The sequence below is a fragment of the Archocentrus centrarchus genome, chromosome 19, assembly GCF_007364275.1.
Source record: "Archocentrus centrarchus isolate MPI-CPG fArcCen1 chromosome 19, fArcCen1, whole genome shotgun sequence".
Lineage (NCBI taxonomy): Eukaryota > Metazoa > Chordata > Actinopteri > Cichliformes > Cichlidae > Archocentrus > Archocentrus centrarchus.
The window spans coordinates 12,345,655-12,373,265 of NC_044364.1; the positions used below are offsets into that span (position 1 = coordinate 12,345,655).

The window sequence follows — 27,611 nt, forward strand, 5'->3', positions numbered from 1 at the left end:
ATTAAAAACAGGTATGATTCTATCACGGAAATCATTGGATGGGCTCAGGAACACTTCCAGAAATCAGAGTTTGCTGTGCAAACAAGCTCCAATCATGCAATGCCACAAGTGAAACATGATCTACTCTTCAGTAGGTCAAAATTAATTTAAAATAGACTGAGGCAACCTGGAAAACTGTTCTGTGATCAGACAAATTAAATGTGAAATTCTTGTTTGGAAAATATGGAGGCTGAAGAGAAGAGAGCTTGTTATCAACGATCGTTTTCAGTTCCCAACTGCCATCAAATTCAAAGTGACCTTTTAAAAAAAAAAAAAAATTTCTCATTTGAAATATTTCATATGTTTCTATGTTCTACTGTGGAAATATATGGGTTAATGGGATTTGCAAATCATTGCATTCAGTTTTTATTTACATATTACACAGCGTCCCAACATTTTCGGAACTGGGGTTGTACTTTAATGTGGCGTGCTGATATGTGCTCTTTCTGAATATGTAACATTAATAATTTTTCTAGCAAAAAAATGTGGGAGTTGTAGATACCTGTATAGTCTATGGGCTGGACCGTCTATGGGCTGGAGCCTGTTTACGTCAGACGAACGTAATTTCTCACTGGGCTGTCATTGGTTTATATCGTCTCATCGTTTCTATTGCAGTGGCCATGTTTGTTGATGTGTCATATCAAAGTGACTTCTTGTGCGATCAGCTGGTAAGGCAGGGGGGTTCAAAGTTCATTTTTATCCCGATTGTCTCCGCATTGAAGCACATCATGGGTTTTTTGTGTTCGGTGGGTACCAAATAACAGTTTTTATGAAGCTTTGTTTGACATTTGTGTTCGATGCTAGCGCTAGTTGCGCTAGCTCAAGCGTTAGAGGATTGCATTGATCGAGCTGATCAGTGTAGCTTAGCTAGCTAGGCTAACTGCACGCTTACAGTTTGCTAGTCTGCAGTTTAGCGTTAAACCCATCTTTAGTAGCCGTGTTTTATTCGCAGGGTGTGCTGTGTCGTGCGCCTGTCTTTGTTTCCCTTTCGTTTTCTTTGCGCTGTCACGGCAAAATAAACAGCTAGCTAGCTAAAGTCATCAAAGGTGTTGCTATTGTTGTTAAATGACCCGAAATTAAGATTAATCGGCAGTAAATACAAATGATTAATCAGTCTGCTGCTTAACGGTGTGCTTTAATGAGGCTGACTGCTTGCATTACGCTATAATAACTCCGGTGTTATCGCATGGCACCTGTCGCTAAAGCATCTTAAGTATTGCATGCGTTAAAGCTTTTGTACTTCCACTGCGTCAACAGAAGAAGCTGTGTTGTGTATGTAGCTTGACATTCACCACAGTAGGGAAGTGGTGAGGATAATGATTTTGTGTTTTACTGTAAATAACAAAAGGAAATCGCTCGTAGTTGGTATAATAGAGCAGTACTTGAATATGGTATTGAAAGAGGTGGGGGAAATGGATTTGAGGAGGAGTTTGGGACTGGAAACAGAGAGGAGCTTCACCAGTACACATTGTTAAAGGCAAGAACTTAGAGGGTCCCAGCTAAAAGCAGTCAGCGTAGTAATTAATAGCATAGTAAATGTTGACAAAGCTATTTTCAGCCCGAGAAAATAAGTATAACAGTGCTTCAGGCTGCTTTCTTTACTAATCTTCATGGTTAGAACAGACCTGTCTTAAAACAGTAAATAAATACAATACATAAATTACAATACAATAAATTAACTTAATTGGCAGAGCTTTCTGATTAAGTGTGTGAGTTCTGAATGCATGCATTTTGAAAGCAACTTCAGGCTTTGTATTCATTATAAATACCTATCTTAGTTGTATGTACCACACTCTTCCCGTTGCATCTTGTCACAGGTTTTTCCAGGTCCACACCCCTTAGTGTGTCACAATAAGTGAGCATATTGAAAATTCTTTGAGTTTGGTCTTCCTTTGGGTTACATAATAAACTAACATGAGGAAATTTAGCTTGACCAGGAAGGCAAAACATGACAGTAACAGACGGCTGCTTTATCCGTGCCATCAAGGAATTTTAGTTTTTTTCACAGAAGAACTGTTGTTATGCTATGAATGTAAATGATAAACAGTTTCACTCTGCTCCCATTCACTCTCTTTGACTCTTTCTCTCTCTCCTCTGTGCCTGCCTCTTCCTCTACATGACAGATTTGAGCCAGAGGAGGACCTTGGAACAGCTCAGTCCTGCTACAGATACACACATGATGGAAGGATCAGAGGGTCAGTCCTTGTCGACGGCATCGCACCAAGTGAATCAGCTTCACAACAACACGCCTAATGTTGAAGAGGAGGAAGAAATCTCTCATGACAGTGCGCATGAGGTGGAAACCTGCAGTCAGGCAAAAGATGAATCGCAGCTTGACAGTGAATCAATCAAGACTACAGCACATGCTGAGATGGACACAGAGACAGAGCAGGAAGCTCAGACATGCAGTCACAAACATCCAGATGTGAAAGAGGTGACTGCTGATACGAGAACAGTTTCAATGGAAAGCGCAAAACCTCCACTTAATCCTTCAAATGAGGGTGGTAGCACTTTGGTAGCCCCAGTAACTACTCTGGATGTAGTGGAAAACTCTCCTTCTGTTCTTGAAGGGACAGTAGATATCTTATTAACTTTTGATGCTACCATTCCAAATGGCAGTGAGCAGCCATCACTCGTGGTTAAAAATTATTCCACTGAGCCATCACCTGGGGAGGATAGTTGTTCAGCTGAGAGTCCAACATCATCTTCCGTTCAAAGCACTTCCAAAAACTCACCCACAGACTCGACAACAACCTCTGGTATTTCTAATGGACCCTCTACCCCGAGTTCTGACACCTTTAGCTCTTCGCTTGCTTCCAGCCCTCAAACCAGTGCCAAAAACCTGTTTCCCTCACATTCCTCAGCAAGTCCTTATGACACAGATTGCAGCCGAAAGCTTATTTCCCAGATCCAGCGGTCACTGTCACAAGAGTCACTGCTAGACGAGCTTGAGTCGGAACTCTTGGCTTGTCAGCTGCCTCGGGATGACAGTGGAGGTGAGCGGAAAGGGAGCTCACCTACCAACGGACTCCCCACAGACCAGGAGGGATGCATGGTAGTCTTTGAGAAGTGTGTGCAGTATAAGTATGCACAACAGGAGAAGGCTATTCAAAAGTAAGCCGGTGTTTTCTACATATCCACATCTCAGGTCATTACAAAGTTCCATTTTTTTTTTTTTTTTAACAGTACTTGGCTTCTAGAAGGAATCAGTGGGAGAATTTATCATCCGACTCATTAACTGTTTTTTCTACTTAATTTGGCTTTCATAAAGCTGGCACAGGATAATAATTGTTTCAAAACTTAAGCAATATTTCTTGGATGAATACAGAAAATAATCAACACTTTTTTTCCTGTCCAGCTGTGTTTCTTGGCCTTAGTAGCAGCAGTCTAAATTTTGGAGAGATTCAAAAGTACTTTGTATGGACTTGACCTAAACCGAGATTGTGTGTGTGTGCTCTATTTGTGTGTGTGTGTATAGGCTGCTCGAGGAAAACAAGAGACATCAAGAGCTGATCCTGGGTATTTGTTCAGAGAAAGACAAAATGAGGGATGAGTTGAAAAAGAAGACGGAAACAGAAAAGCAACAGATGGCCACCATTACAAGGGTTAGTATGTCTCTGTGCTCCTTTTTTGTTGTTCAGGGTTTTATGGGATGTTTACAACATGAACTTAAATGATGGAGAAAAAAAATGTGGTCAAAAGCAAGGGTATTCTTTAGTACCCTTGCTAATAGGTCATTTTTGTAATGGATATCTCATCAAGTTTTTTTTTGTAAACAGATTTGTAAAAAAATAATGGAAGCCTATTAACCAAATGTTTTTCTTTTCATCACCAAGGAAGTATTCCTCTTCAGTGTTTTATCTGATTTCCTGTCAGACATCTCAGCATTCAGCCAGTGCATTTATGCAAGTAACTTTTGAACCGCATGCCAGTTTTTTCTTTTTCTTTTCAGAAATGAAGTTCTGTTGCGTTTGTTCAGTCAAGCTGAGTTCAAAGCACTATGCTGGATTGTTGACGTACATGACAAAGTTTAACGGTTTTTCTAAGGACACACTTTTTTGTTTTTTTCCAGTTTTCACCAAAATTGGCGCAAATGAAATGTGAGAAATTAGCCTGTGTAGTTGTACCCCTCACTGTCACACTCTGGTTTGATTAAAATCTGGACAGATGTGTCTAACTGGTAAATAGGGAAGTCAAAGAAAATAGCCCAGTGATGAGTACTGATTGCTAGCATTCAGTGGGCATGTACATCATCATTTGTGTGAATTCTGTGCAGTTTTTGTGGTTTCTTCTCCCCTTTGATTTGCAAAGCTTACCCACCTAGCTACCACTACAAACCTCAGGTGGTTTTCTATTCATTGGGCTTGGTTAAGCGTTGCTGTTGCCATGGAAGGAACAATAATTGATTCATGCATTCTTGGTAACACGGTTTGTTTACGCATTGTCCAAGCAAACAGCTATAGGAGTGATTATTATGACCCAAACCCAATGTATGCCTGGATCTTTTTTTTTTTAAACCATAATAGATTAGGCTCTTTAAAATAAATATTTAATGCCAGATTTTTTAGAAATAAAATAAAAGTAAAGGCTGTGCTATAAAAGTCACAGATCATATTTCAGACAAAAGGTAAAAGAAGCTCTAATCTGTCATACTATTCTAGATTTAACTTGCCAGAGCTATTTCTTTGTAAAGGTATCTGATTTTGGGGAATTGCAACTGGCATCCTCTTCCCCTGCTGTTCAGATGTAGTTATTCACCATTTTGCCTCATTTGTCATCCTGCATGGCAGGTTATCTCAGGTGTGGCCGAGACTACAGATTACCCTGCAAGTTGATTTTCCTGTGTACTCCTGTTTTTGCAGTTGGAGGGAAGGGTGGATGAGCTGCTGAAAGAATTGAAGGAGTCGCGGGCTAAACTAATTCACCAGGAGCAGTCAGCTAAGGCTGCTCTCCAGCAGATGCAGAAGGAGACAACTTACCGGATTGAGCAGGTACAACTGGGACCTGTTATTCCTGAGCCTCCTTGTGAATCTGGTAGCACAAGTTAGTTTTGCCCAAGCCTCAAAATTATTTGCATTTCTATCCTTGTTTCAGTAGGTCAGGTTTGTCACTTGATCATGCTTTTACCTTTGGACTGCTGTTGAAGTGTAGATGAAAAGGATTTTCTGAGCTTGTCAAGATACAAGAGTGCACATTACTCCCAATAATTTTATGAATGCTTGGTGTTTGTACGTTTCACTCGTGTTACAGCTTCTGGGGTCAGAGATCACATTTTTGTGTGTAGTCTTTAGATTAAAGTACTTGCTGAAATAGCTACAGTGAAGTCTAGTCACAGAAATACTCAGGCTTTTTTGTATTCCCAGTGTCTTTCAAGATGTTTGCACAAATCTAACAGCTGAATGTTCAAGGTCTTTGCACGCCAAACTCTTGTTATTGCAGATTTAATCACTTGTTAAACGAATAGTGCAGGAAAGCACATTTTTCATCCAACCATTTGCACACCTGGTTGAAACCACGCAAGGGACTTTTCTCTTGACAGTTTTGTCACACTTCACAATTTTTAATTTCACTGTTCAATGAACAGTAGGAGTTTGATTTTGCACTTGGTTGTCTCTCTTTAAGCCCTTCTCTTGAATCATTCCTCTCTTGTACTAATAGTGTTTCCCACTCCTAATCAGCTGGTGCCCCTGAGAAACATTTGGTAATGGTAATCTGAAGAAGCTTCATGCCAAATAAAAAAATTATTTCTTTTCTTTGTGTTTCCCACAGTGGTTGGTGCACCCTTAGTGCAGCCTTTCTTAAATTAATAATACAATTTATAAGGTTCTCCTCTGCACATACTCTCCACCCCAGGTACTCTGCAACAAATAAATAAATAAAAAAAAGCAGTATAATCAGCTGTCTCCTGTCGACAGACTCCAACTCTACATCACAGACTACAGCTCGGGACAGTAGTCTTGTTCTCTTCTGCAGGATACATCAGCACACAAACTAGTTTTACACCTGCTGCAGGGTCTGGTTAGAGTGGTCCCCCAGCCTACAATAGATCTGAGGTGAAGAACTGCCATCACCAGCTGCAGTCTGAGGTGTGAGAAACTGAGTCTGTCTAGTTTCGTTATCTTCTCAAGAAGCTTCTGATATCAAGAATATCAATAGAAAACTGGCTGCAAAGGAAATATCTGTAGGGAAGTTGCTGGAGCTGGCAGCATCTAAAACTTCCAAATAAGAGTGAGGGGATTGCCAAGTAATTAAACAGTTATGGTATTGTTCTCGCAGATCAGTTAAAACGTGCTAAAGTCAGTTGCCAGATATTCTTGTGTGGACATTAACATACTGAGCAGACCACAAAGTAAAGTATGTGTGTGTGTGTGGGAAAGACTGCACAAACTCACATACACACATGCATCGCTTACACATTTTGTACAGTGTCAATCTCTTGCTTTCATAAAGCTTCAGTGTGTTTAGTGCCTATGCTAGCTGCATAAATGTTTCTGTGACAGCGTTCTTTCTTCAACACTGTCACAGTTTGAATGTGTTTCCTTTGGCCCTTTGAAAGCTTTTTCTTTTCTTTTTTTTTTTTTCACCATTTTTCAGTTCCATTTTTTTTTTTTTTTAATTGAGTAGATGAATTGCTGAATAATAAATAAAAAAATATATTTAAGCCCATGTCAGTGCAAAAAGCAAAATTTGGGATTTATGAAAGTCTGGGAACATTACTGTCTTTGTAGTAAATAGGATAATAAATTACCAATAAGGAATTTTTTTTTTGTTTTAACATTGCTGCCAAATGGAAAGCTCCATTTGTAAAATCCTGACATGCTGACAGATCAACAGTAGCAATCCTGTCGTCTGCCCCCACTGCATGTGGGGATGGTGCATGCGTCTTTCCAGCTGTCCGTCACTTATCCAGGTTATTGCAGACTAAGTAGGGTAGCACATCATCGCCTCAGCCATCTGCTGTTAGAAATTTCCAAGGGAAACATCAGTTGTTTTTCTGATGCATGTAAGGACCCAAGAATATGATTAACTCAGTGACTGAAGTGTGAATTGACATCTCCTAATATAAAAAAACTCCCCAGGTGAATAAAAAGTGTGATGAGGCACGGCAAGAGAAGGAGACCATGGTGATGAAATATGTGCGGGGTGAGAAAGAGGCCCTTGACCTGAGGCGGGATAAAGAAGCCCTGGAGAAGAAACTGAGGGAAGCCACTAAGGAGGTGGATCGTCAGGCCCTCCGAGGAAACCAGCTGGCTCAGGAGAAAGGGCGGCTGCAACAGCTGTATGAAGCAAAGGTAAAAGGTCAATTCTGTCTCTGTATAGAGTACAGTTTTTTTATTTATCCATATGAACTCATTTAAATTCAGCTTAATTTGCTACTAGAAACAATAAAATATACGCATAGCTCTCCCATTTGCAGTGAAAACTACATCATATCAGTGATACTTCATAGTAGTTTTTCAGTGATTCTGGGAGCATTGTGTGGGGTGTAAAGATTTAATCTTCTTACAGTGGTTTGCAGCATGTAGCATGTCCCACTATTTTAGAACTAATAAAACCAAAAAGGTCAAGTGATCTAATAAATGAAATATCTGCTTGCTGACCTGTTCTTTTTTTTTTTTTCCATCCGTACCACTGTGTTCTTAGGAAGGGGAGGTTGGCAGGTTGAGTCGCGAGGTGGAAAAACTGAAGGAGGAGATCAACTCCCATCTTATCAAGGTCAAATGGGCCCAGAACAAATTAAAGAGTGAGGCAGATGCACACAAGGTAATGTAACCTCTGTGTTTATATTTATTTAGTCTTAAATGTAATACTCATCAAACAGTTATGCTGAGGTTAAGTATGTGTTTTCAACATTTTGCATTTTACATTCTAAGCATAAGGAAATGAAAATGAAAAAAACTATAAAGGAAGTATACAAGGTTAATTTTAACGTCATTTCATATATAATTTTTAGGCTTTAGATGCTATTTTAGTTGTGAGGATGTGCACCTCAGCATGCTACAGCCAAATTTTATTCAAATTAAAATGCCACATTTACATGACTAATACAGTGGACTACATGTAGCTCCAGTTTTTCCAATGCATTACCCATATTATTAAAGCAACATTCTTCTTCTGGTTAATGTTAATTTTATTCGGTTTAAAGACTGTTGTTTGTCAAAGATTTATGCCAGCATACAAATTACAACCCTTTCAGTCATTTTCATCTGCAGACGTGCCATAAAAAACATGATTACAGGCGTCTTGTGATTCACAGGCAAAATGAAATGGGGTGAAAATGGTATAGTAATGGACCTGCAAGGAAATCATCATTAACATTATAGCTATTTTTGAAAATGTCTTATTACAAACTAATGGTTTTATTTTGAACTGACTCCAAGCAAATATGAGGCTATAAACAGAGAGGAAATGGCAAAAAATCAGTGGTTGCTGAAAGTCACAGCAGATGAGCCACATGTATTTCTCTCTGTGGTAGCCTGTGTTGTTGATGGGTATGTTTAAATCACTCTGTGGATATAAATACTGTGTATGCATTTCTGAAAGGAAAAAGAAAAGATTTGTTGTTGTAGTGCTATAGTACAAAAGCAGGTTTATGTTCATTTGCATGCAGGAAACTAAAGACAAATTGAGAGAGAGCACATCCAAGTTGGCCCAGGCAAAGGAAGAGACGGAGCAGATCCGCAAGAACTGCCAGGATATGATCCGAACATACCAGGTTTGTGATATTAAACACATGAAAATAACAAATAACAAAGAATGTCCCAGAAGTAGTCTGAATGAGTGTTTATTAATGTTCTCATTTGGGGAACGTAGTGATTTGTATGCTAATAAATATCTTTATCTGTCACTATAATGAATCGGCCTACTTTTGAATAAACTGTAACCCACATGCTATACTCTCACACACAAAGACGGCGCGACGCTGTTGTTGTGACGTTGTTCTTTTCGTAGAATTTAAAAACAGACTATTCAGTGTAAAGTGAACTGCAGCATGACTGATTCTGCTTCTCGAGAAAAGCATTTTTCATTTGTACCTTGTGATGGTAGCAAAGAGCTGTGTTAGTTTTGTCTCTGTGGTAGAAAGATTTATTTCAGCTAGCAGTTTTTTTTTTTTTTTTAATCAGACAACATCAACATGTAACAAAACAAGACTACAAACCCCCCCAAAAAAACATAAAACACACATATGCAAAATCATTGCTACTGGCAGTTTTAGTCCCTTTACTTGTGTTTTTTAAAAAATAAAAATTGCTTTCAATACCCCCCCCCCCCCCCAGTCGGTCTTGCACCATTGCCTTTTCTCTCTTGCCCTCATCATCTTGTTTTTTGAAGCCTTCTCTCTTCTCGCCTTCAGGAATCAGAGGAGCTCAGGTCCAATGAGCTTGATGCTAAACTGAGGGAGACCAAAGGAGAGCTGGAGAAACACAAGCAGGAACAAACAGACCAGTTAGAGGTGACACCAAATACGCACACATAACACATTCTCAGACATCCTCTTCAACCACTTTGCCCTACTAAGACAAAACTCAGCATCTGCATATCTGCTTCAATTACATGAACTTTACTACATTGTATGATGTTTGATAATAATAATAATAATATAAGAGTTAATAAACTCACTTTTTCTTGTTTCCTTTTTTTTCTTATATTTATGTTTTTTAAATAACACAAATAAATCAGAAATCTATAAAGAGAATCATAATGGAGAGAATAAAAATACCTGTTTAATTGAGTTTAACTTGTTAAACTTGGGTGGTGGTTTGAGTAGGAAGGCAGCAAAAAAAAAAAAAAAATTGCTTGTAGATCCTGTTTTTTTTCTTTGTTTTTTCTTTTTACCTTGCACCCTTTGAGACTAAAAAAATAGAACGGAGCTTTAAATATTTTGTTTACATTTGCGCAGCATAACTTAGTTAATAATCAGCCTTAAACTGCAAAAAACAAAAGTTTTGTAACTTATGTCGTGCTCCTTTTACCTTGGAAGTCGAATATCAGTTCACCAAACAGTCTCTAGGTATGCATGAGTATGGCCTAATATCCATTTGGCTAAAAGTCTTCAGACATCGTCTCTTGAGTCAGTGCTTTCTGCCTTTTGTGAGGAGGGATAGATTTTATCGTATAGAGCTCCCTAGGTTTAATCAACGATTGATGCACAACAGCAGAGACAATAATTGTGCCTGGCATAATTGTTTGATGTCTGCAGGCTTCCTTTTCTGTGAATTCAATTTCGATTTTTATCTATGTGACGAGCCACCGGAAGACAAAATAAACAATAAGCCAGATTTGCCAATAATTCAGAATTATATACACACTGTGATTTGCCAAGCCATTATTCAGCCTTTTATTGATTGTCGATGCCAGCTCTTCTAGTAAAAAATGTTTTTGGCCTGTTTTTCTCAGTTTGAGAGGTGTAATTGCCTTAACTTGGAAGAGATAACAAACCGGCGCTTGTGTTCTGTGAGCAGACATGCCTTGTACGCACGCACAAATGTGGATCCAATCCAAACACAATGGCCTGTTTTTTTTCTCTGCTTCCCACTCTAAAGGGAAATGCACTTTAAAAATAAACGGCCTAGAAATAATCAATATGAAGCGCTGTATTTCAACAACAACCCAGAAGACATCACATATTTCCTGTTTTCATTTCACAGTTTTATTTTTCTATAAAGTCCTTAAAAATGTATAAATTAGTTGTTCTTAGATTTACATTTTAATGAATTTAAGGTGGCAGAAGTGTTTTACATTGGGGGGTTTTTTCGGGGTCAAAAATTTGATCATAATAGGATTCGTACAGTTAGGTTTTCTGTCAGATTTTATTATTTACAGTAGTTGGAGTTCACTGATACTGTGTGTAAATAGTTTTTAGGCCAGGGTTTATTATGGATGTTGATTTTTTTGGCAAATGTCACTACTCTGCTGATGAATAAACTGGTCCAAGCCTATGTTTATTTTAGTATGTGTGTTATGCTCAAGTGGTGATGCATCTCAGTCATAAATAATGCAAATAAAAAGTTTCCATCGCTTTTGGCTATAAAATTAGATGGGAATGGAAAAATTTAGCAGAATTTAACAGAATTTATCAGCATCTCCATTAATGCCATGTTGTCATGGATACCACAGACTACTAATAGTTTCCTGGAAAAGTTGACTTGCAGTAGCATCAGTAATGAATTAGTTAAAAAGATGAGACAAAACATTATAAAACATCACTGCTTTCACATGCTTAATGAGTGCATAAACAAAGCAGCTTTAATGAAGAGATGAATATAAAACACGCAGCTTGTCCAGAAATGCTTCTGCATTAAAAAATTATGCAAATGTAAGATTTTTTTCTTAAAAAAGAAATGCATTTAATTAAGAGTGAGAGTTAAATTGATGTGTAAAAAAATAAACCCTCCCCAACCCCCCGAACTTAAGTTGTAATAATTATTCCTACCATGTGCAAGGAACTTGCAATCTTGTTGACCTTGAAATGGTTGCTTCGAAGATGGGAACAGGTCTGCATCCATTCGCAGTTAGTTGCCATCTTTAAAGCAACTTTGGTGCATCAAGATGGCAACAAAACCACATTAAGATGGAGGCAGAACTGCTATTAGTTTGAGTCTGAATGCAGTCAGCAGTTATTTCTAAATTGTTGCAAATCTGTCTTAGAGTGATTGCAGTCACTCCACGCCAGACCTCAGTTGCCTTGCGATCATAAGTGATTGCTTATAGGTTGAGGGTGTTGCTTGACCTCTGGACGACCAGTTGCTTTGTGGCAAGTCCTTGTGATTGGTCTCCAACAGAAAAAAATTTTGCGCAGTCACTGGGCAACCTCACCAATATTTTTTTTTCTTCCCTGGTCACAAGGAGGTCGCCATCCTATATTTACCCCCGTGGACTAAGCCATTAGACATACCTGTAGTTAAACCCAACCAATAAGTGTAATAACCCAACCAGTATGGCTACGTACATAAATAAGACTGGTTATCATGCTTATCATTTGTGTAATAATGTAGCATTTTTTTGGAATAATATTGCCATAGGGAAGCTTGTATAAAATAAAAAATAAAAACACTGGTCCCAGGTCTTAACCCTGTGGAACTCCATAATGAACTTTTGTGTGGGTGGAAGAGTCTTGTTCAGCTGACCATGTTGGGTATTCTTTTGGTAGCTTACTGTGTATGAGCAGATGCAATGTCAAACACAAAACAGTGGATGCATGTCTAATGGAAAATCTACTTCATCTGGCAGCTACACCGGGTGAAAGCCAAAGAGCTGGAAGACCTAAAGAAGAGCTATAAAGAATCCATGGATGAGCTCAGTACGCTACGCACCAAGGTTTGCCAGACATACATGCCTTTGAACATTGGCGCACATAATATCTTCAAGACTCCAGTGCAAGAAAGTTGTGTTATTCTTTAGTTAAAGTGTCTGGAGGACGAGCGTCCACGGTGGGAAGATGAGCTGTCGAAATACAGAGAGATCATCAACCGGCAAAAAACTGAGATTGGCCGCCAGAGAGAAAAGCTTGAAGAGGTGACTGCACTTCAGGAGCAGCATCAACGGTACAACCACACACTCTCTCTCATATAGGAACACTACCTAATGTGAGCAGTAATTTGTGATGGGACACCAACACACACTGTACAGAACAGTTTTGCGTGTGCAGCATCTGACAGACCACTGATGCAGTGTTCCACAAATTTACATGCACTGATTTGTGCACCATGCAGTTAGATTCATAAATATTTAGACAGTTGCTCATTTTTTTTGTAATTTTTGCCTGTCTCAACTCAGTGGATTTTAAGTCAAACAGTTGAGATGTGACTGAAGTGCAGACTTTGTTAAAGGCTGCACTTCAGTCACATCTTGGTTGTTTGATTTCAAATCCACTGTGGTGGCAAAATTACAAAAAATGGTGTCATTGTCCAAAAACTAACCTAACTGTATTTAATACACAAAAAGTGACATTTTTGATTTCCCTGTAAATCTTGACAAGCTTTTGCTTGTCGAGATTTTACACAGTCAGGTCAGGACAGGTTAGGGAAAAAATGCTTATGTATTTAAAAGTGAGTGATTGCAGTTTAAATGTAGGCTGTACATCTTTGAGTTATTAAAAAAGTTTTTTGAGAGTAAAATCCTTGGACTGAATTCTAACACTAATCAGACACTAATGGGTAAAGTCATTACTGTCACTTCAGTACTAAGTAGGAGTATCATTAGATGACATTTAGTCTTTGGATGCATTCAGATCTTGTCATAGCCTTATCCAACCATTCATTATCTAGCAACTGACAGGTAATTTTATGTTTTTTTGGGGGTTTTTTTAAACTTTGCCCCTGTGCCACCTTTCTTACATGATTGTTTTTGATAGAGCTGTACAGGTTGTAATATACGTCTTGTTCCTTTTTTTTTTTTTCTCCTCAACTGCTTTATCAGAGCATTTAAAGATAGACCAGAGACAGATATAGCATACAGGGCAGGAAAGGGACTCAGGTCCCTCTGTGGGTGTGTGGCTCTGCTGGCCATGTGAAAAGGATTTAATAGAAAGAAGGAATAGTTGTGGTAGAGAAACCCCCCCAATTTTTTAAAATCTTACTCTCATATTAAGTGGTAGGATCATTTTCATTACGTGTATTGTTGGACAGGAAAAGATTGATACCTTCATTTTTTTTTTTTTTTTGGTTTGGTTCAGTAATGAGAAGATCTTCACCTTCATCCTTACACATTATAGCTCATATTTGACAGCTAATTTATAGAGTAAAATCATGCTGGTATTAAGAATTTTATAAACTGTAAGTTTATGGTCCACTAAAGCTTTTGCAAAGTTTATGTTCATGCATATATGGCTTATCTATATAAGTAATGTATCCCATGTAAAAGTAATTCTGATGAACAGTTCAATCAAAGATGTAGCTTGCCATTATTTTTTTTCAGTAATTGAACCCTTAAGTCTGTTAATGATTTGTTGTTGACTCTTGTGACACTATGTCTCATACCCTTCCCTTTATTTAGCGACGAACAGGAAATCAAGTCTCTTCGTGAGGAAGTGGATGGGCTGACCAATCAAATCTCTGACCTGCAGCGTGATGTACAAGGCAGCAGAGAGCGTGAAGCTGAGTTATTGGGCTTCACTGAGAAGTTGAGCAGCAAGAATGCCCAGCTTCAGTCAGAGAGCAACGCACTACAGTCTCAGCTGGACCAGCTAACCAACAACTTCATCGAGATTCAAGGAAAGCTGGAAGAGACCACCAGGCTACTCGATGACAAGGTTGGAGTACTCTGAGTGCGCAGTCAGACAAAGTGTGTATGTTGATCGGATGGAAGATAGATATGATACAAACAGATATTTGTCTTTGTGATTCCAGTGTTTGTTGTGTGAACTGTGTTCATCAAAAAATGGGAAATGACAACATCCATCTATTTATGTTTTAAAAATTTTTTTAGTCCAGTGTCTGTTGTCATTTCCTGGTTTAAGTAAACAAAGATTTTTCTAATTAAATCTTTGAATCATTTGCAAAAGCAGATCTGAGAAAACAGACAGTGGATCACTGTAGTTGGTTAATTTTCCCACTTGACATTTAGGAGAAAGTCTTAAAATATCTTTTGAATTTTGTTTTTAAAGAAAGCAACTATTCCATAATATATTGCTACTCTATAATTGCTGTTATTATATCATTACTCAAAAATTTCCCTCGGACTCCATTTATTCTGCAGTCGCAGCAACTGAAACGGGAAGAGGTGCTGAGGCAGCAAGAGGTGCAGAGTCTGCAGGAGGAGCGGGCAGGACTGCAGGCAGAAGTGGCCCAACTAAAAACCAGAGTAGAAGAGCTGAGGGATGAGCTGGTGACTCAGAAAAGGAAACAAGCTGCAAACATCAAAGACCTCACAAAACAACTAACACAAGGTCAGATACCCCATTGCGATTATGCCACTCTTGTTTTCTGATGTCGTAGATGATTTAATGTTTAGTCACTGTTCATCATCACTGCATTAAATCCTATATGTGATACTACTGTGGAGAAAGAAGCAGCTGAAAGTAGCTAGCTTTCACAGAAAATAGCTTCCCCTCTCGCAGAATAACTTTAGCACTGTGTCATTTCATTGAGTTATAAATCCTTCTATAGTTGGCATCATGCTTGTCATTCAGTACATACATACAGTACTGTGGAAAAGTCTTGAGCTGCCCCTCGTTGCTTTATATTTTGCTTCCAAGAAGCCAGACTTTCTTGTAATGTTTCTTAAAGTGGTCTTGAGCAATACTTCTCCGGGCTTTTAAAAGGTGTTTTTATTTGGATGTGGTTTTTACACTCATGGTTTTTTTTTTTTTTTATTTTGGTGCCAAAGATAAAACGGTTTGACAGACAAAACATAGCATTTTTGCACTAACAAGGTGATTCCCAAAGAGCTATTAGCTGAAAACTTGGCATATCTTGGCGTGGTGTGCAGTGTATCCTTAAAAAAAATCTGAGAAAACTGAACAAGCGGAGGACAAAAGAAGTGGCAGGCCCAAAAAAACTGTCTACAGCAGATGAACAGTATCTGAAAGTTGAGTTCTTAGGAAATGGGAAGAAATCCAGCAAAGACCTGGCACAGGATCTGAGAGATGCATCTGGCTAGTCAGTTGATCCCATCCACTGTTCACTGAAGACTCTTCAGAAATGTGTCAGTGGAAGGGTGGCTGTCAATATGCTAGTCTTCACAAAGGGAAGTGGAGAAAAGGCTGAGGGATGCCAAATTACACAAGAACTGGACTGAAAATCAGTGGCAACAGGTCTAATGGCATGATGAATCAAAAATTATATCATTCTCATTATGTACAGACGAGGTCAGGAGAGAGGTACAACAGTGAGTGTCTACAGACATCTGTAAAACACGGTGGAGGTTCTGTTATGGTTTTGGGCTGCATTTCAGCAAGTGGTGTTGGATATCTTGTCAAAATTGATGGAATTATGAATGCCGAAAAGCTCCAAGAGAATTTGATCCTCGATGCACTACCATCTGGAAAGCATCTGATTGGCAGCAGCTTCATTTTTCAGCATGACAATGATCCCGATCACATTGCCAATGCAGTAAAAGCATACCTGGATAGGAAAACACACAAGGGAACACTATCATGAATTGGCCTCCCCAGACCTCAACATTATTGAAGCAGTGTGGGATCATCTTGGCAGATAAGGCAACAAAAGGCAGCCAACATCCAAAGAAGAGCTTTGAATGTCCTTCAAGAAACCTGGAGAACTATTCCTGAAGACTACTTAAAGAATTTACAAGAAAGCTGCCTAAGAGTTCAGGCTGTGTTGAAGAATAAAGGTGGTCATAACAAATGTTGGCTTCCAAGCTTGGCAGAATGGTACAAACTCTGTTTTTACCTTTGTGTTTGCAGAATGATTAAATAAATTGTTTCCCATTGTCCCAGCAGAACAAAGAAATGAGGCGTGCTTCAAGACTTTAGCACCGCACTGTATGTTAATGTCAGGTCACAGATTCACATAAAGAGGAGAAGGTGCAGGGTGATTGATTTAAAAACAAGATGAGTGTACAGATGGGTCCCTGCTGGGATTATTCAACTTGCCTTACCTGTTCTCTGGGCACACAGAATAACCTTAAAGCTGAGAGTTCAGCACTTTTATGTTTAATGATCAACCCTTTCACTTTCAGCTGTCTTCTAGGCCAGAGAAAGCATTTTTCTTAGGTGAAACAGTAATTCGTCATCAGTGTAGCAGTTACACTTAATCAGCTTAGTCATTTTAAACCTTTGTTCATGCTTGGAAGGTTGCTGAGCCTGCAGGCTTCTTCAAAAGCAGCCCTTGTCATGTTTGCTCAGGTTGATTACTTCAAGAAAAACTACTTCGAAAAACTCCCTGAGTTCAGTCAAGCAGTGATGCTTAATTTTGTAATATTTAATCGTTAGTGATGCCAGTTTTCAACTGTGCCTGTCACAAAGACATTTTAGCATTGATGTCTCTTTTTGACAGTTAATGGCTTATTCTCTTTCTCTAAAGCCCGAAAGAGGCTGGAGCAGGTTGAGAATGGAGGGTGTGAACGGGATGCCAGCAGTATGGGCAGTCGCTCCAGTTCCTCAGGTACTACTCCAAGATTTGGTTAGTATTTAACACCTAAAGTTATAATATTTTTTCTTTTTTTGCCACTGGGCCTGAAAGAGTAAAAAGGTGTGGACAAAATTGTTAGTACCCTTCTGTTAAAGAAAGAAAACCCCACAATTGTCACTGAAATAAATTAACTGATGAAAATCAGAAATTGTTTTTGAATTGTGGTTCAACTAAGCTAACTAATGACCATATTGTGACCATTGTGGGGTTTTGGGGTTGTTTTTAACAAAAGGGTACCAACAATTTTGTCCACATCTGTATATTTAGTTTCACTGGGATGAATCTCCTTCCTAAAAGTAACAGATTGGCCAGAAAAAAAAAGCAGTGATCTCTGTCTTTACCCTTTAAACTCCAGGTTCTTTAAATGCACGTCATGGCGGGAGCAGTGGTGTTGAAGAGCGGTCACCAGAGAGCCAGTCAGGTCCTTCGGTGGTGGTTGTGGACAGCTTCCCAGAGGTCGACAAGGCTGTGCTCGTTGAGCGTATCGTCCGTCTGCAAAAAGCCCTAGCTCGAAAGCAGGAGAAAATCGAATTTATGGAGGACCACATAAAACAACTAGTGGAAGAGATCCGCAAAAAGACCAAGTGAGTGGCATGGAAAAAAATACATGGAGCAGGAAACAGGAAATGCCAAAACCTGTTGTATGTCTACCGCAATTAAAACAGATGTGTTAGGATCAGTTTGACTGTAGAATGCAGGGGATAGTATGCTTAAGTAACACTTGGGGATAAAGTTTTGAAATTGACAGCAATCCCAATGCAAATGCCAAAGCCTCTGCTACAGTGTTTCAGGCCTTATGGCTTTTTTAAAAGATAAAAGTAGTATAGGAATATTGCAGTTTTAACAGAATGGCGAAACACCGTGGAAACAACCTCTGCCTTTTAAGAAAACTATCAACTTTATAATTCTTACTTAGATATACACTCAACTCTTTTCTTTTGGCACTGAACCAATACTGACGTATATGACTGCTGAATGTATCATATCTTGGTGTCAGAACTTGGTTCGACGCAGATTTTCCGTGCATCTTTGTTTGCACTGCAAATGGTGCTTCGGCTGACCTTGACCTTACACAGTTTACGGCCCTCTGCATCCGTCTTTGTCTCTCCCTCTAATCTTTTGAGACTAACTCATGAAGGCACTGACTCAGTCATGACAAATTTCACTCAAACCTATTTATAGTCTGAGCCATACATGGGCCCGCATGTGGATGAATGCTTAATGATGTTCCATCCATATTCATCTCCATCACCTGCAATAAAGTGACAGTGTAAAGGACATTTGGAATATATTCATCACATCACCCCGTTATGTACATCATGAACTATACTATATACTAGAATATATATTTTTTTTAAATATAATGTCAAAGTTTTAAAAAATAGGGTATAAAAAAGGCCAAGGGTCTTTAAAACATGAAAAAATAGCAAGTAAAATGAGTGAAATCTTACAGTCTCACCATACAGTTCATTAAAGTTCTGCTTCAGTTTTTCTTTTCAGCCATCCTACTTGATTCCACTCGGATCACCTCTTCTTTCCCACATCTCATATGGTTCCCAGCCATAAACTCAAATTGAATCCATTAGCCTCAACCTACATTTAAGAGTTAAAAATTGAGGACGAATCCCACGGTTGCAAAGCTAAATTTAGCTGTGTAAAATCTCTGCTAAGCACAGGGGTGGGGTGGGGGTGGGGTTACACTACCCAGAGCGTGGATGTGAATTTGTCCTTTTTTGCCTTTCTGTCCCTATTCCCTCCAGGACAGCCCGGTGAACACTGACAAGCTAACTGTAAGCCCGAAGCAGGTGATGAATAAAGAGATGGAGACATGGCAGCTGAAGCTTAGAGGGTCTCAGATAAGGGAGAGTTAGTGGAAGAAAGTCAGTAGGCTAATCTTTGATACCACATCTATGACACTTTTTATGATCATAGCAGTATTTTATGTAGACTTGCAAAGTGGGAGCATCTTTTCTTGGAGACCATTGTCAGGGCTGGGCGTTATGTTTACTTTATAAGGTATATTTCAAAGTAGATGTTTTATTATTGATACAGTTGCATTCTATAGCTATTTTTCTGTAAAGCCTTGTCAGTGTGCTGCTGCTGTGTGACTCCTGTAAATACACACTCGTTGCACAAGCCTGCCCTCCTCTCCTCATGCATCTGAAGTAAATATGGCCCCTCTAGTTCACACTTTTTCCTGCAGCACAGAGGTAGACACAGTGCCAGTCCAGCAGTGAATAATATCTCAACATTTGAACAGTTGATAAACATTTTCGTTTGTAGAAACAGCACTTAAAGCCATTTTCACTCATGCATTCAGCCCTGAACTTTTCTAGACATTCTCCTGTGAAGCAGTATGTGAGAACTTTAGTGTCCAGCTAAGACAGATCGAACCCCCCAGTACAAAGTCCAACAATTGTGTCTGATTGAGACCAAGTGTGTAATTATCTAGATGGGCTGCTCATTGCCTAAAACAAATCGAGTATTTTCAGTTATGAGAACTCATGTGATGTGGTCTGTATTCTGTAGTCGGTATTATTATGTGCTGCACAGAAGAATCAGGTGTAAGCATTGTCTGAAGCTGCCCTTTCTCTCCATATGAGCCTAAGTTCAGGTGTGAAATCCGCTTACAGATTTAATGCAGGATCATATTTGGTTTGTATTCCCTAGTCCTACAGTACCACTGATCTGTGACTGTTTACTGTAAAAGCAGTATCTGAGGCTCATGGGTACTGTAGTATTTTCCGAGCCAGACAAACAAACATGATTTTGTAGAAACTAAATTGAAATGATTAAAGCCTGCAGCTACAGTTAAAAGCTACAGTATTGTTTGACACTTGCAGAATCAAGAATAATTGTGGAACCAGAAACAGTCTCTCCCACTTAGCAACTTTATTGCAACCTGGTGATTTCCAGAGGTATTTTCACCCATCACACAGTCTCACACCATGTTTCCAGAGTGACTTGTTGACGTGCTGCTGGGTAGTCAAAAATGGGTCAGTGTATAGAGTACAGTATATGTAATTGGAAGTAAATGAGCTAAAATGAGCAGAATTAGCAGCAGCATCCTTCAAGGGCAGTGATGTCTTTACCTTCAACTGCCACACCTGGTTATTGTGGCCATTAGGTCTAAATTGGCTGTTCATGTGACTTGAATTCAAATGATGCTGTTGCAAACCAGATGGGAGCAAAGCTGGAGGAGGCCGCCTGCTTAGGAGGTGTCGATACCTATTTATCTGGAGAGCACTCTGTTCGCTCCACTAAGGTTGCAATCAATGGTAACTGTAAATCATAGCAATAAAGCAATATAGGCTGTGTTGCAGGCCATTGTGGATCCACACTGGTGAATGGATTATGTATAATAGGATGGATCGCTTCTGGGATTTCTTTCTCATTGCCTTGGGTTGGCATTTCTTAAAGTACTTTTACTGTTGCCACTATGAAAGCCAGTGGCCCTCATATTTTATTTGGAAAAAGGATGTATATTAAGGTTTATTTACATTTACTGAGCATGTGCAGCCATACTTGTTGTAGGAGAAAGCTTACAAAATGAAACTAACTATTGCCTGCTTATAGTCTCTATGTTTCTGAATACATACCACAGGCTGGTCTTTTTTGTACTATATCTTTCTTGCCACCCTTTAAGTTCAAAGCTTTGTAATCTTAAGAGCTAAGGTTTTTTTAATTGAGCTGTTCTGCCACCTTCACTCTATGCATGCATGACTTGCTGCCCTCATCGCCATTAAAAAAAAAAAAAAATTCCCCTCAAATTGTCTTGCTGATTTCTGACTTTTTTACATCTCTTCCCCTCTGCTGACCAATGCATGCCGTTGAGCACATCATGTGGCCGCATCTTTAATTTCTGTCACTTTTTTGTTTTTTACTAAACACTGTCGTGATGGAACTGGGGTCCTAATATGGACCCTTACAAGGCTAGTCTAGAGGTAAGTTTCATTTTATGTCTGTGGTAGCCCATGTGGTTTTTTTTTTTTTGGTTTTTTTTTTGTGTGTAATTGTGGATGGGGATATTTCCTGGTGGTGGCCTCTTTATAGTGCTTACAGAGCTATTGTGCACCCATAAACTTATTTGCTTTGCTAGTTTGTAATGCATACACCATAGCATAGTTTTAGGTTTATGTAGTGCTAAATATTAGGTTTACTTATGAGTTAGACTTGCATTACTATTTAAATAAAAAAAAAAAATTCATTGTAAAAGAACAGATTGCAAGTGCAGGCAAGATCCATCACTGAGTATGGATGCTTAAAATGCATGTTAAAAATTCTCCTTCTTTCTGCAAAGTCAGTGTTTATGCACAGAATGAATCTTTTCATTCCAGGTTACATTGCTGGTTCTTTTGCATTTAAAAAAAAAATTTTTTTTTTTTTTTTACAACTGTAGGCTGCTGCATGCTGATTAATATGTGCAGCTCGATTCAGCTATTTTAACATGACTGTTAATGCGTGTTATATTAATGAAAATATCACAGGCATGTTTTCAACCCTTTCACCTTTTTCCCCAACACTTTGACTTAAAACAGCAGGCTCTTTTTGAATCACTTAGTCCCCGGTGCATGTCTACCCCAAGAAAAATCTAGGTGCTTAACACTGAAGGACACCACTGGAGGTTAGTGTAATTGGCCAGATTGGATCCATTGCTTGTTGTAGACTGAAATATTTGCACACAACAGATCTGTAAAGCGCCTAACAGCACAGGACGATGTTTTCTATTCAATCCCATTTATGGTCCTGTTTTTAATTCCTACTTAGCATTTATCTTAAGTAGATGATGAGACTTGGTGTGGCAGCAGCAGTATTAATAGTTGTGTTTGGTATAGAAATAGAAGCATTTTAAGCATTCACAGCTAATTAATCGTTTTTGAAAATCTTCATACTGAGTCTTTCAGCGTGATTATTTTAAGTGCTCCTACTCTGAACTCATCTTATAGCTAGCCACCCTGAATTTGAACTATACATCGCTAGTCGATTGGCGAGTACTTTAGGTTTATGGCTGGGTTGACAGCAGGTTACAAATATTGATCACTGACCCATCTCAGAATAGGGGGTTGTTGACCTTTTCTGTAGGACAGTACACAGCCCTCTTCACCTGTATGCACTACTTTCTCATGTCTTTGGAAGAGGAAAGAACAAAGATGCAATTGGAAAAGCTTTTGTGAAGAAAACCCTGTGCATGCTCCAGCTTGGATGTAGCCCAACTATTTTCACTCATGACTTAAAAAAAAAAAATGCTAATTTGTTAATCTCACTACCCTGCTTAACCAGCATCTTTAGCTTGAGTTTTCTTTTTTTTTTTTTTTCCTTTCTCTCTCTCTCTCTCTCCTTGGTCACATATTGAAGGGGGTAAAAATAAGAATGAAGGAGGCAGTAATGAATTGAAATTCAGCCGTAGCTCTCTATGGGTCTGCTTTCCTCTAAATGGAAACACTTGCTTCTCAGTGTTCTCTGGGCTGCAATGGGAAAATTGAACAACAGGAAGTTTAGAGCCGTTAAGTTGATTAATTCTCTTCTTTCCCTCTTTCTGACACAAACATAGCTTAACCTCGACACCATATTGTTACTGAGATGAAAATGTATAATGAACATGAAGATTTATCTCACTTTCTCACACGCACACAGAGGCATGCAGTTGATTAATTGAATCCTGGCAGCTCGTTCTTATGCTGCCGTTTTCATTACCTTTCCTTTTCTGACAGGCACAATAATATTCTTTCTAACAGTGACTGAATGTATCCCGCGTACATGAGTCCAAGAACCCATCCCAATGGAATTAGTATTCTTGTAATGTCGGCTGTTTTTGCTGCTGGAAATGGTTTATTGCTCTGTGGGAGCATGGAGAGCTCCTAACTATGAAATCCCACTTTCTCAATTTTCTTCGCTCAACAGTCTCCAGCCGATGCACTCACTTTATTCCCTCTCCTTTTTGAAGCATGCCGTTTGACTCATCTCCTCCCCTTCATCCCTGCAGAATTATCCAGAGCTATGTGCTGAGAGAGGAGTCAGGGGCCCTCTCATCAGAGGCATCCGATATTAACAAGGCCCACCTCAGCCGGCGGGGAGGCATCATGGCTTCACTTTATACCTCCCACCCGGCGGACAGCGGGCTGACCCTGGACCTGTCGCTGGAGATTAACAGGAAGCTGCAGGCTGTGTTGGAGGACACGCTGCTGAAGAACATTACGCTGAAGGTAAGGTGTACCCCAGCAGGCTTCATCACTCCAAAGTATTCCTCTTGAAATGCCGAACAACTCTTTTAAATGCAACAATAATATTGATGATTGGAGCAGTTTCCTTTTAAGGCCTCTTTTATTTTGAATGTGCCATTGATTTAAGCTTTTTGTTTGACTCGAGCAGATAATTAATTAGCCGTGCGAGCGTCATGCTTCACCTTTTGGAGCAACGCAGCCTGATGTGACTTCATTATCAAAGCGTTGGGGTGCTGCAATCACCATTTAAAACAAACAGATCCAAATATAGAAATGCGATGTCAAGTCAGTGGATTCGCAGTTTGATGCATCACAAAACACAGAAACATTATGTACATCAGCATTTCTAATTCTCACAGCTGCCGCTTTAACATTCCTGTCTGTCATTTGCACAGCTCACGCTCATGTTTGTAAAGGTGTATTCTGCCGCAGCATACTTTTTTTTCTGTTTGTTGTTCAGAGATGCATGTGTTGAAGATGAACAAAGATTATGTCTTTCTGGCAGTTGGATTCTTCTCATACATTAATCTCACACTTCCATGAGCCCAGGAGACTGCAGGATCCCTGGGTGACTCGGCTTTAGCAGCTTTAGCACAGACTGTGAGCCTGAGCTTAATAAGCAAAGTTTCATACTGAGACATTTGCTATTAAACTTCTACTGCCTCCAAATTACTTTGTGATAAAATGGTGTAAAATTCATCTTTAACTTTATTGAGTATGTTGTCTCTTTTGGGATCTTTTAATTGCATCATCTTTGTGTACCATTTTATGGCAGGAAGCAATCAGTGTTGATGGCTACCTGGCAGTGCTGCACTGCCAGTCATTCTCAATAACTGCATGTTGTGAAACCATAAAAATAATGCGATAAAGGCACAGTTTAATCCAGGTGCAGGTGAATGTCAGACCACCTTTTCCCTTTTGTTAAGTGGTGTTATCTGATATTTGGTTCACTCTTCAAAGCTTCAAAGTCAGCCACAGCATGTATCACATTGTCTCTGTGAGATATTTGACAGACCGACAGTCCTGTGATGAGTAAGTTGTCAGCTTGACATGATTTGAGACGACACGTTGAAAGTCGAGGTCCAATTCAGATCAGAGCCTGCATTATTGATGCTATCGCTCAGCAAGTAGACTGCGGCCCACTCTAACTGAGACATGTATTCTTTATTAATTTATTAAGCCTCTATTAATGGTGTCTATTCTCATTGGATCTGCAGAATATTTTTTTTAATTTTATTTCAGTTTTCTGATGTGCTGGCGTTGTATAAATCAGTTTCCCTTCTTTGTTGTTGAGACTTAAGAAGTGATATGACTGTAGTCACTCTGGAACCATAAGAAAATAGTCTGGATGTGGGAAGTATTTATTTATTTCCACTCAGCGGATATGCATAGACCTTTTCTTTTTTTTTTTTTTTTTTATTTTTTTAGATTAACCTTGTTAAGACTCACATTAACCACCCAGCTGGAGTGTGGATGTATTTATCAGAGTGCTGCATGTTGACCTTGTTGTGTATTTATTTTGATTTGCTTATATTTATTCATATTTTGTCACCGTATGTCAGCTGAACATAAAGCTTAGAGTCTCAGTTTGATTTTTATGGATGTAACCAGCAGTCACAACACAAAACAACATTAGCCTGTGCTTGTGTTGTGTTTCTGGCCCCTAATATTCACTCTCTGTTTTGCTCTCCACCGGCTCCTGGGGAAAATGTCTCTCCATAGCTTCTGAATCCTCCAGAGTTGTTCAGTAGGTAGCTGCTGTCAGTTAGTGCAGCACAGGCTTGCGGTGAGTTTAACTGAGGTTATTTATTTAAATGCTGCTTGCTGTGGATAAAAACAAGACAATTACAGGCAATTTACCACTGTGTCTGTTTCTACAGTCAGTATGTAGTGCAATACAACTTACTGATTTTTGATTTTTGAACTTACTCTCTCTATTTCTGCGTAGAATATGTCAAATGTGTCTTGAATCAGTGTCATACATGGCAGGCAAAACAAATCTGGTACTAAATAGTCTCAGGGTTACACAACAAAACAAGAAAACAAAATAAGTGTCACCATTCTTTCAGCTTGTATTGTTGCAGCCCCTTCGATGTTTGTCTTTTTGCTCCATTTGCACTTTTGTTTATGTGTGGGAACAAGCGTTGATAAATATTTCCAAATGATGCAGCCAATCAGCTTCCTATTGTTTTTATACTAGAAACTCCCTACATAAAAACCTGAACGAGACAATAAATTGCAATAAAATGTGGGAGTAATTTCTGGCTTTCAGACTTGTCTTTCTGCAGATGAAAGATGATTGGCAGTATGCAGGAAAGAATGATGTAAAAACACTCACCACGGGCATGTTAAAATGACAGTAAGATATTCTGACAAAGCCATATAAAGGCTTCACTTTTACCGTGATGGATAATCCAGCCTTTCTGATTTTTAAGTCGGCGATGATTGTCCTTCATATTGATGAGATTTGATGGCGGCAGTTGGTTTCTGCAGACGGTGTGACAAAGTGCTCTGCTATTTTCAGAAATCATCAAGAAAATGGACAAGACAGGGGCAGTCTTTAACAATAGAGTTCTAACTAGCATGCCAGTCCTTCATGTGTTGTCACTTTTTAATGTTTCATTTTCTCTTTGTTCTGTTTCTCAGGAGAATCTGCAGACTCTCGGTGCCGAGATCGAAAAGCTCATAAAGCAGCAGAGAGATCCCGAGGACGGAGTAAGGATGAAGTGACACGACCACCTCACAGGACCAGGAACTACTTGAGGAACCTCCGAGCTACCGTTTTACACACATGAAGAATGAGTTAAATGTTAAGAGCCAGCAGGCTGTTTCCAGAAGGAGCCCTCGAATTGTGTCCGTTTGGAGAAAATATCTAAACTTACTTGAATTATCTCTATTCCATCCATATTTTACCCTCTTTTTTTCGCCTCTGACACTACAAATTTTCCTCTGGCTCACCTCTCGATTCCCCTGAACCTCGCCAGTCGCTTCAAGCTTGAAACTCTAATTGCCTTGTAAAATAATTGACTGAGGATGCCATCATTCTGAATGTATATCAAATTCTACCTGGAGTGTAGCTGAAGAAGAAGAAAAAAAAAAAAAAAAGCCTGACGTGCCAGTGAAAAATCAACAACTGCTTTCTGGTACATTGGTCTTCACAGAGTTCTGTCCATCGTACAGTAAATACACTGAGATGATTGTCGCCAGCATGCTCTCTCTGTCTCCAAGCCAAATGTTTGTTTTTTTTAAAGACTACTTCCTCAGCTTGACAACACAGCACTCCATATATGAAGCAAAAGTGAAAAACAGATCAGCCCTGGGTTGTGGGGGACCTTGCGTGCAAGCTTGTTAACCACGGTGCTTCTTGTCGGCAGACCCACCCATGTGTGTGACATCGCACCGGTGCTAGACTTAAGGAAGCAGACTGCCTCTGTTTGCAATGCTTGTTGCCACCATCAGCATATCCTGGAAGCAGTCCATGATAAATGTAACATCTTGTGGAGTTTGGCCATTCTGAATGTGATTTTTTTTTTTTTTTTTTCTTCTTTTAGGCTGGATTGATTTTTATCTCAGTATATCTGATTCCTTACCTGTCTTTCTTTATCATGTATTTTCACTCACTTTTCTTTTTCTTTGCTCTTGGTTTGAATGGACGAATACCTAAAACATTTTAGTCTTTGCCTTGATGTTTAAATTCCTAATGTAGGCACTTCATTAGCATCAGCTGGCAGCAGGCTGTCTAATTCAAACATGATGTGTACATCTCAGCTTCCCGGGATCATTAGCATTCCTCATTTTTGGCAGATGCTCACAGCGTTTGGAAACTTTTTTAGCTGCGTGTGTATAATATGATTTGGTGGTAGTGGTGGGGGGACTGAAATGTTTAGGTATTCTTGTCACACTCCTCTTTTTATTTAATTTTTTTTTTTTTTTTTTTTTGGGTAGCGTCACTGAGTCCATTGAAGTAAATCATATGTAGATGAGTCAAAGGGAGAACAGGAGATCTGTAGCTGTAGCTCAGGAAAGCCAAAAAAATAAAAAATATTATCCAGGGACAAAGTGCAGTGCCGATCCTTTTTGTTTTAGTTTTTATTTTTTGTTGTTCTGAATGTGTCTGTATGTCTCTTTGCGGCCTGTTTTTTTTTTTTTTTTTTTTTTTTTTTTTTTTTAAATTGCTAGTGTCTGTGCAACATGCAACTGTCCCGGTGTGTGAATATTTAAAATGATGCGTGCATGGCTGCATGTGTGCCTTTTGTTA

At 39.2% G+C, this 27,611-nt stretch overlaps 1 protein-coding gene across 3 annotated transcripts; it reads left to right on the forward strand.

Moving 5' to 3' along the window:
- The first annotated feature begins 640 nt into the window (after positions 1 to 640).
- ccdc186 (coiled-coil domain-containing protein 186) lies at positions 641 to 26,413 on the forward strand. Of its 3 annotated transcripts, none has more exons than XM_030755184.1 (16): positions 641 to 707; positions 2,163 to 3,153; positions 3,518 to 3,644; positions 4,902 to 5,030; positions 7,119 to 7,331; positions 7,684 to 7,803; positions 8,651 to 8,755; positions 9,395 to 9,493; positions 12,271 to 12,357; positions 12,442 to 12,584; positions 14,035 to 14,290; positions 14,737 to 14,926; positions 17,025 to 17,123; positions 17,488 to 17,716; positions 23,116 to 23,335; positions 26,000 to 26,413. In XM_030755184.1, exons 2-16 carry the CDS (start codon positions 2,216 to 2,218, stop codon positions 26,081 to 26,083), a joined length of 3,039 nt encoding a protein of 1,012 aa, XP_030611044.1. In that variant the 5' UTR covers positions 641 to 707; positions 2,163 to 2,215; the 3' UTR covers positions 26,084 to 26,413. The 3 variants fall into 3 exon arrangements, with proteins under 3 accessions (XP_030611044.1, XP_030611043.1, XP_030611045.1); XM_030755183.1 differs by having other exon boundaries at positions 658 to 785; XM_030755185.1 differs by having other exon boundaries at positions 658 to 785; positions 17,025 to 17,105.
- Positions 26,414 to 27,611: the final 1,198 nt, after the last annotated feature.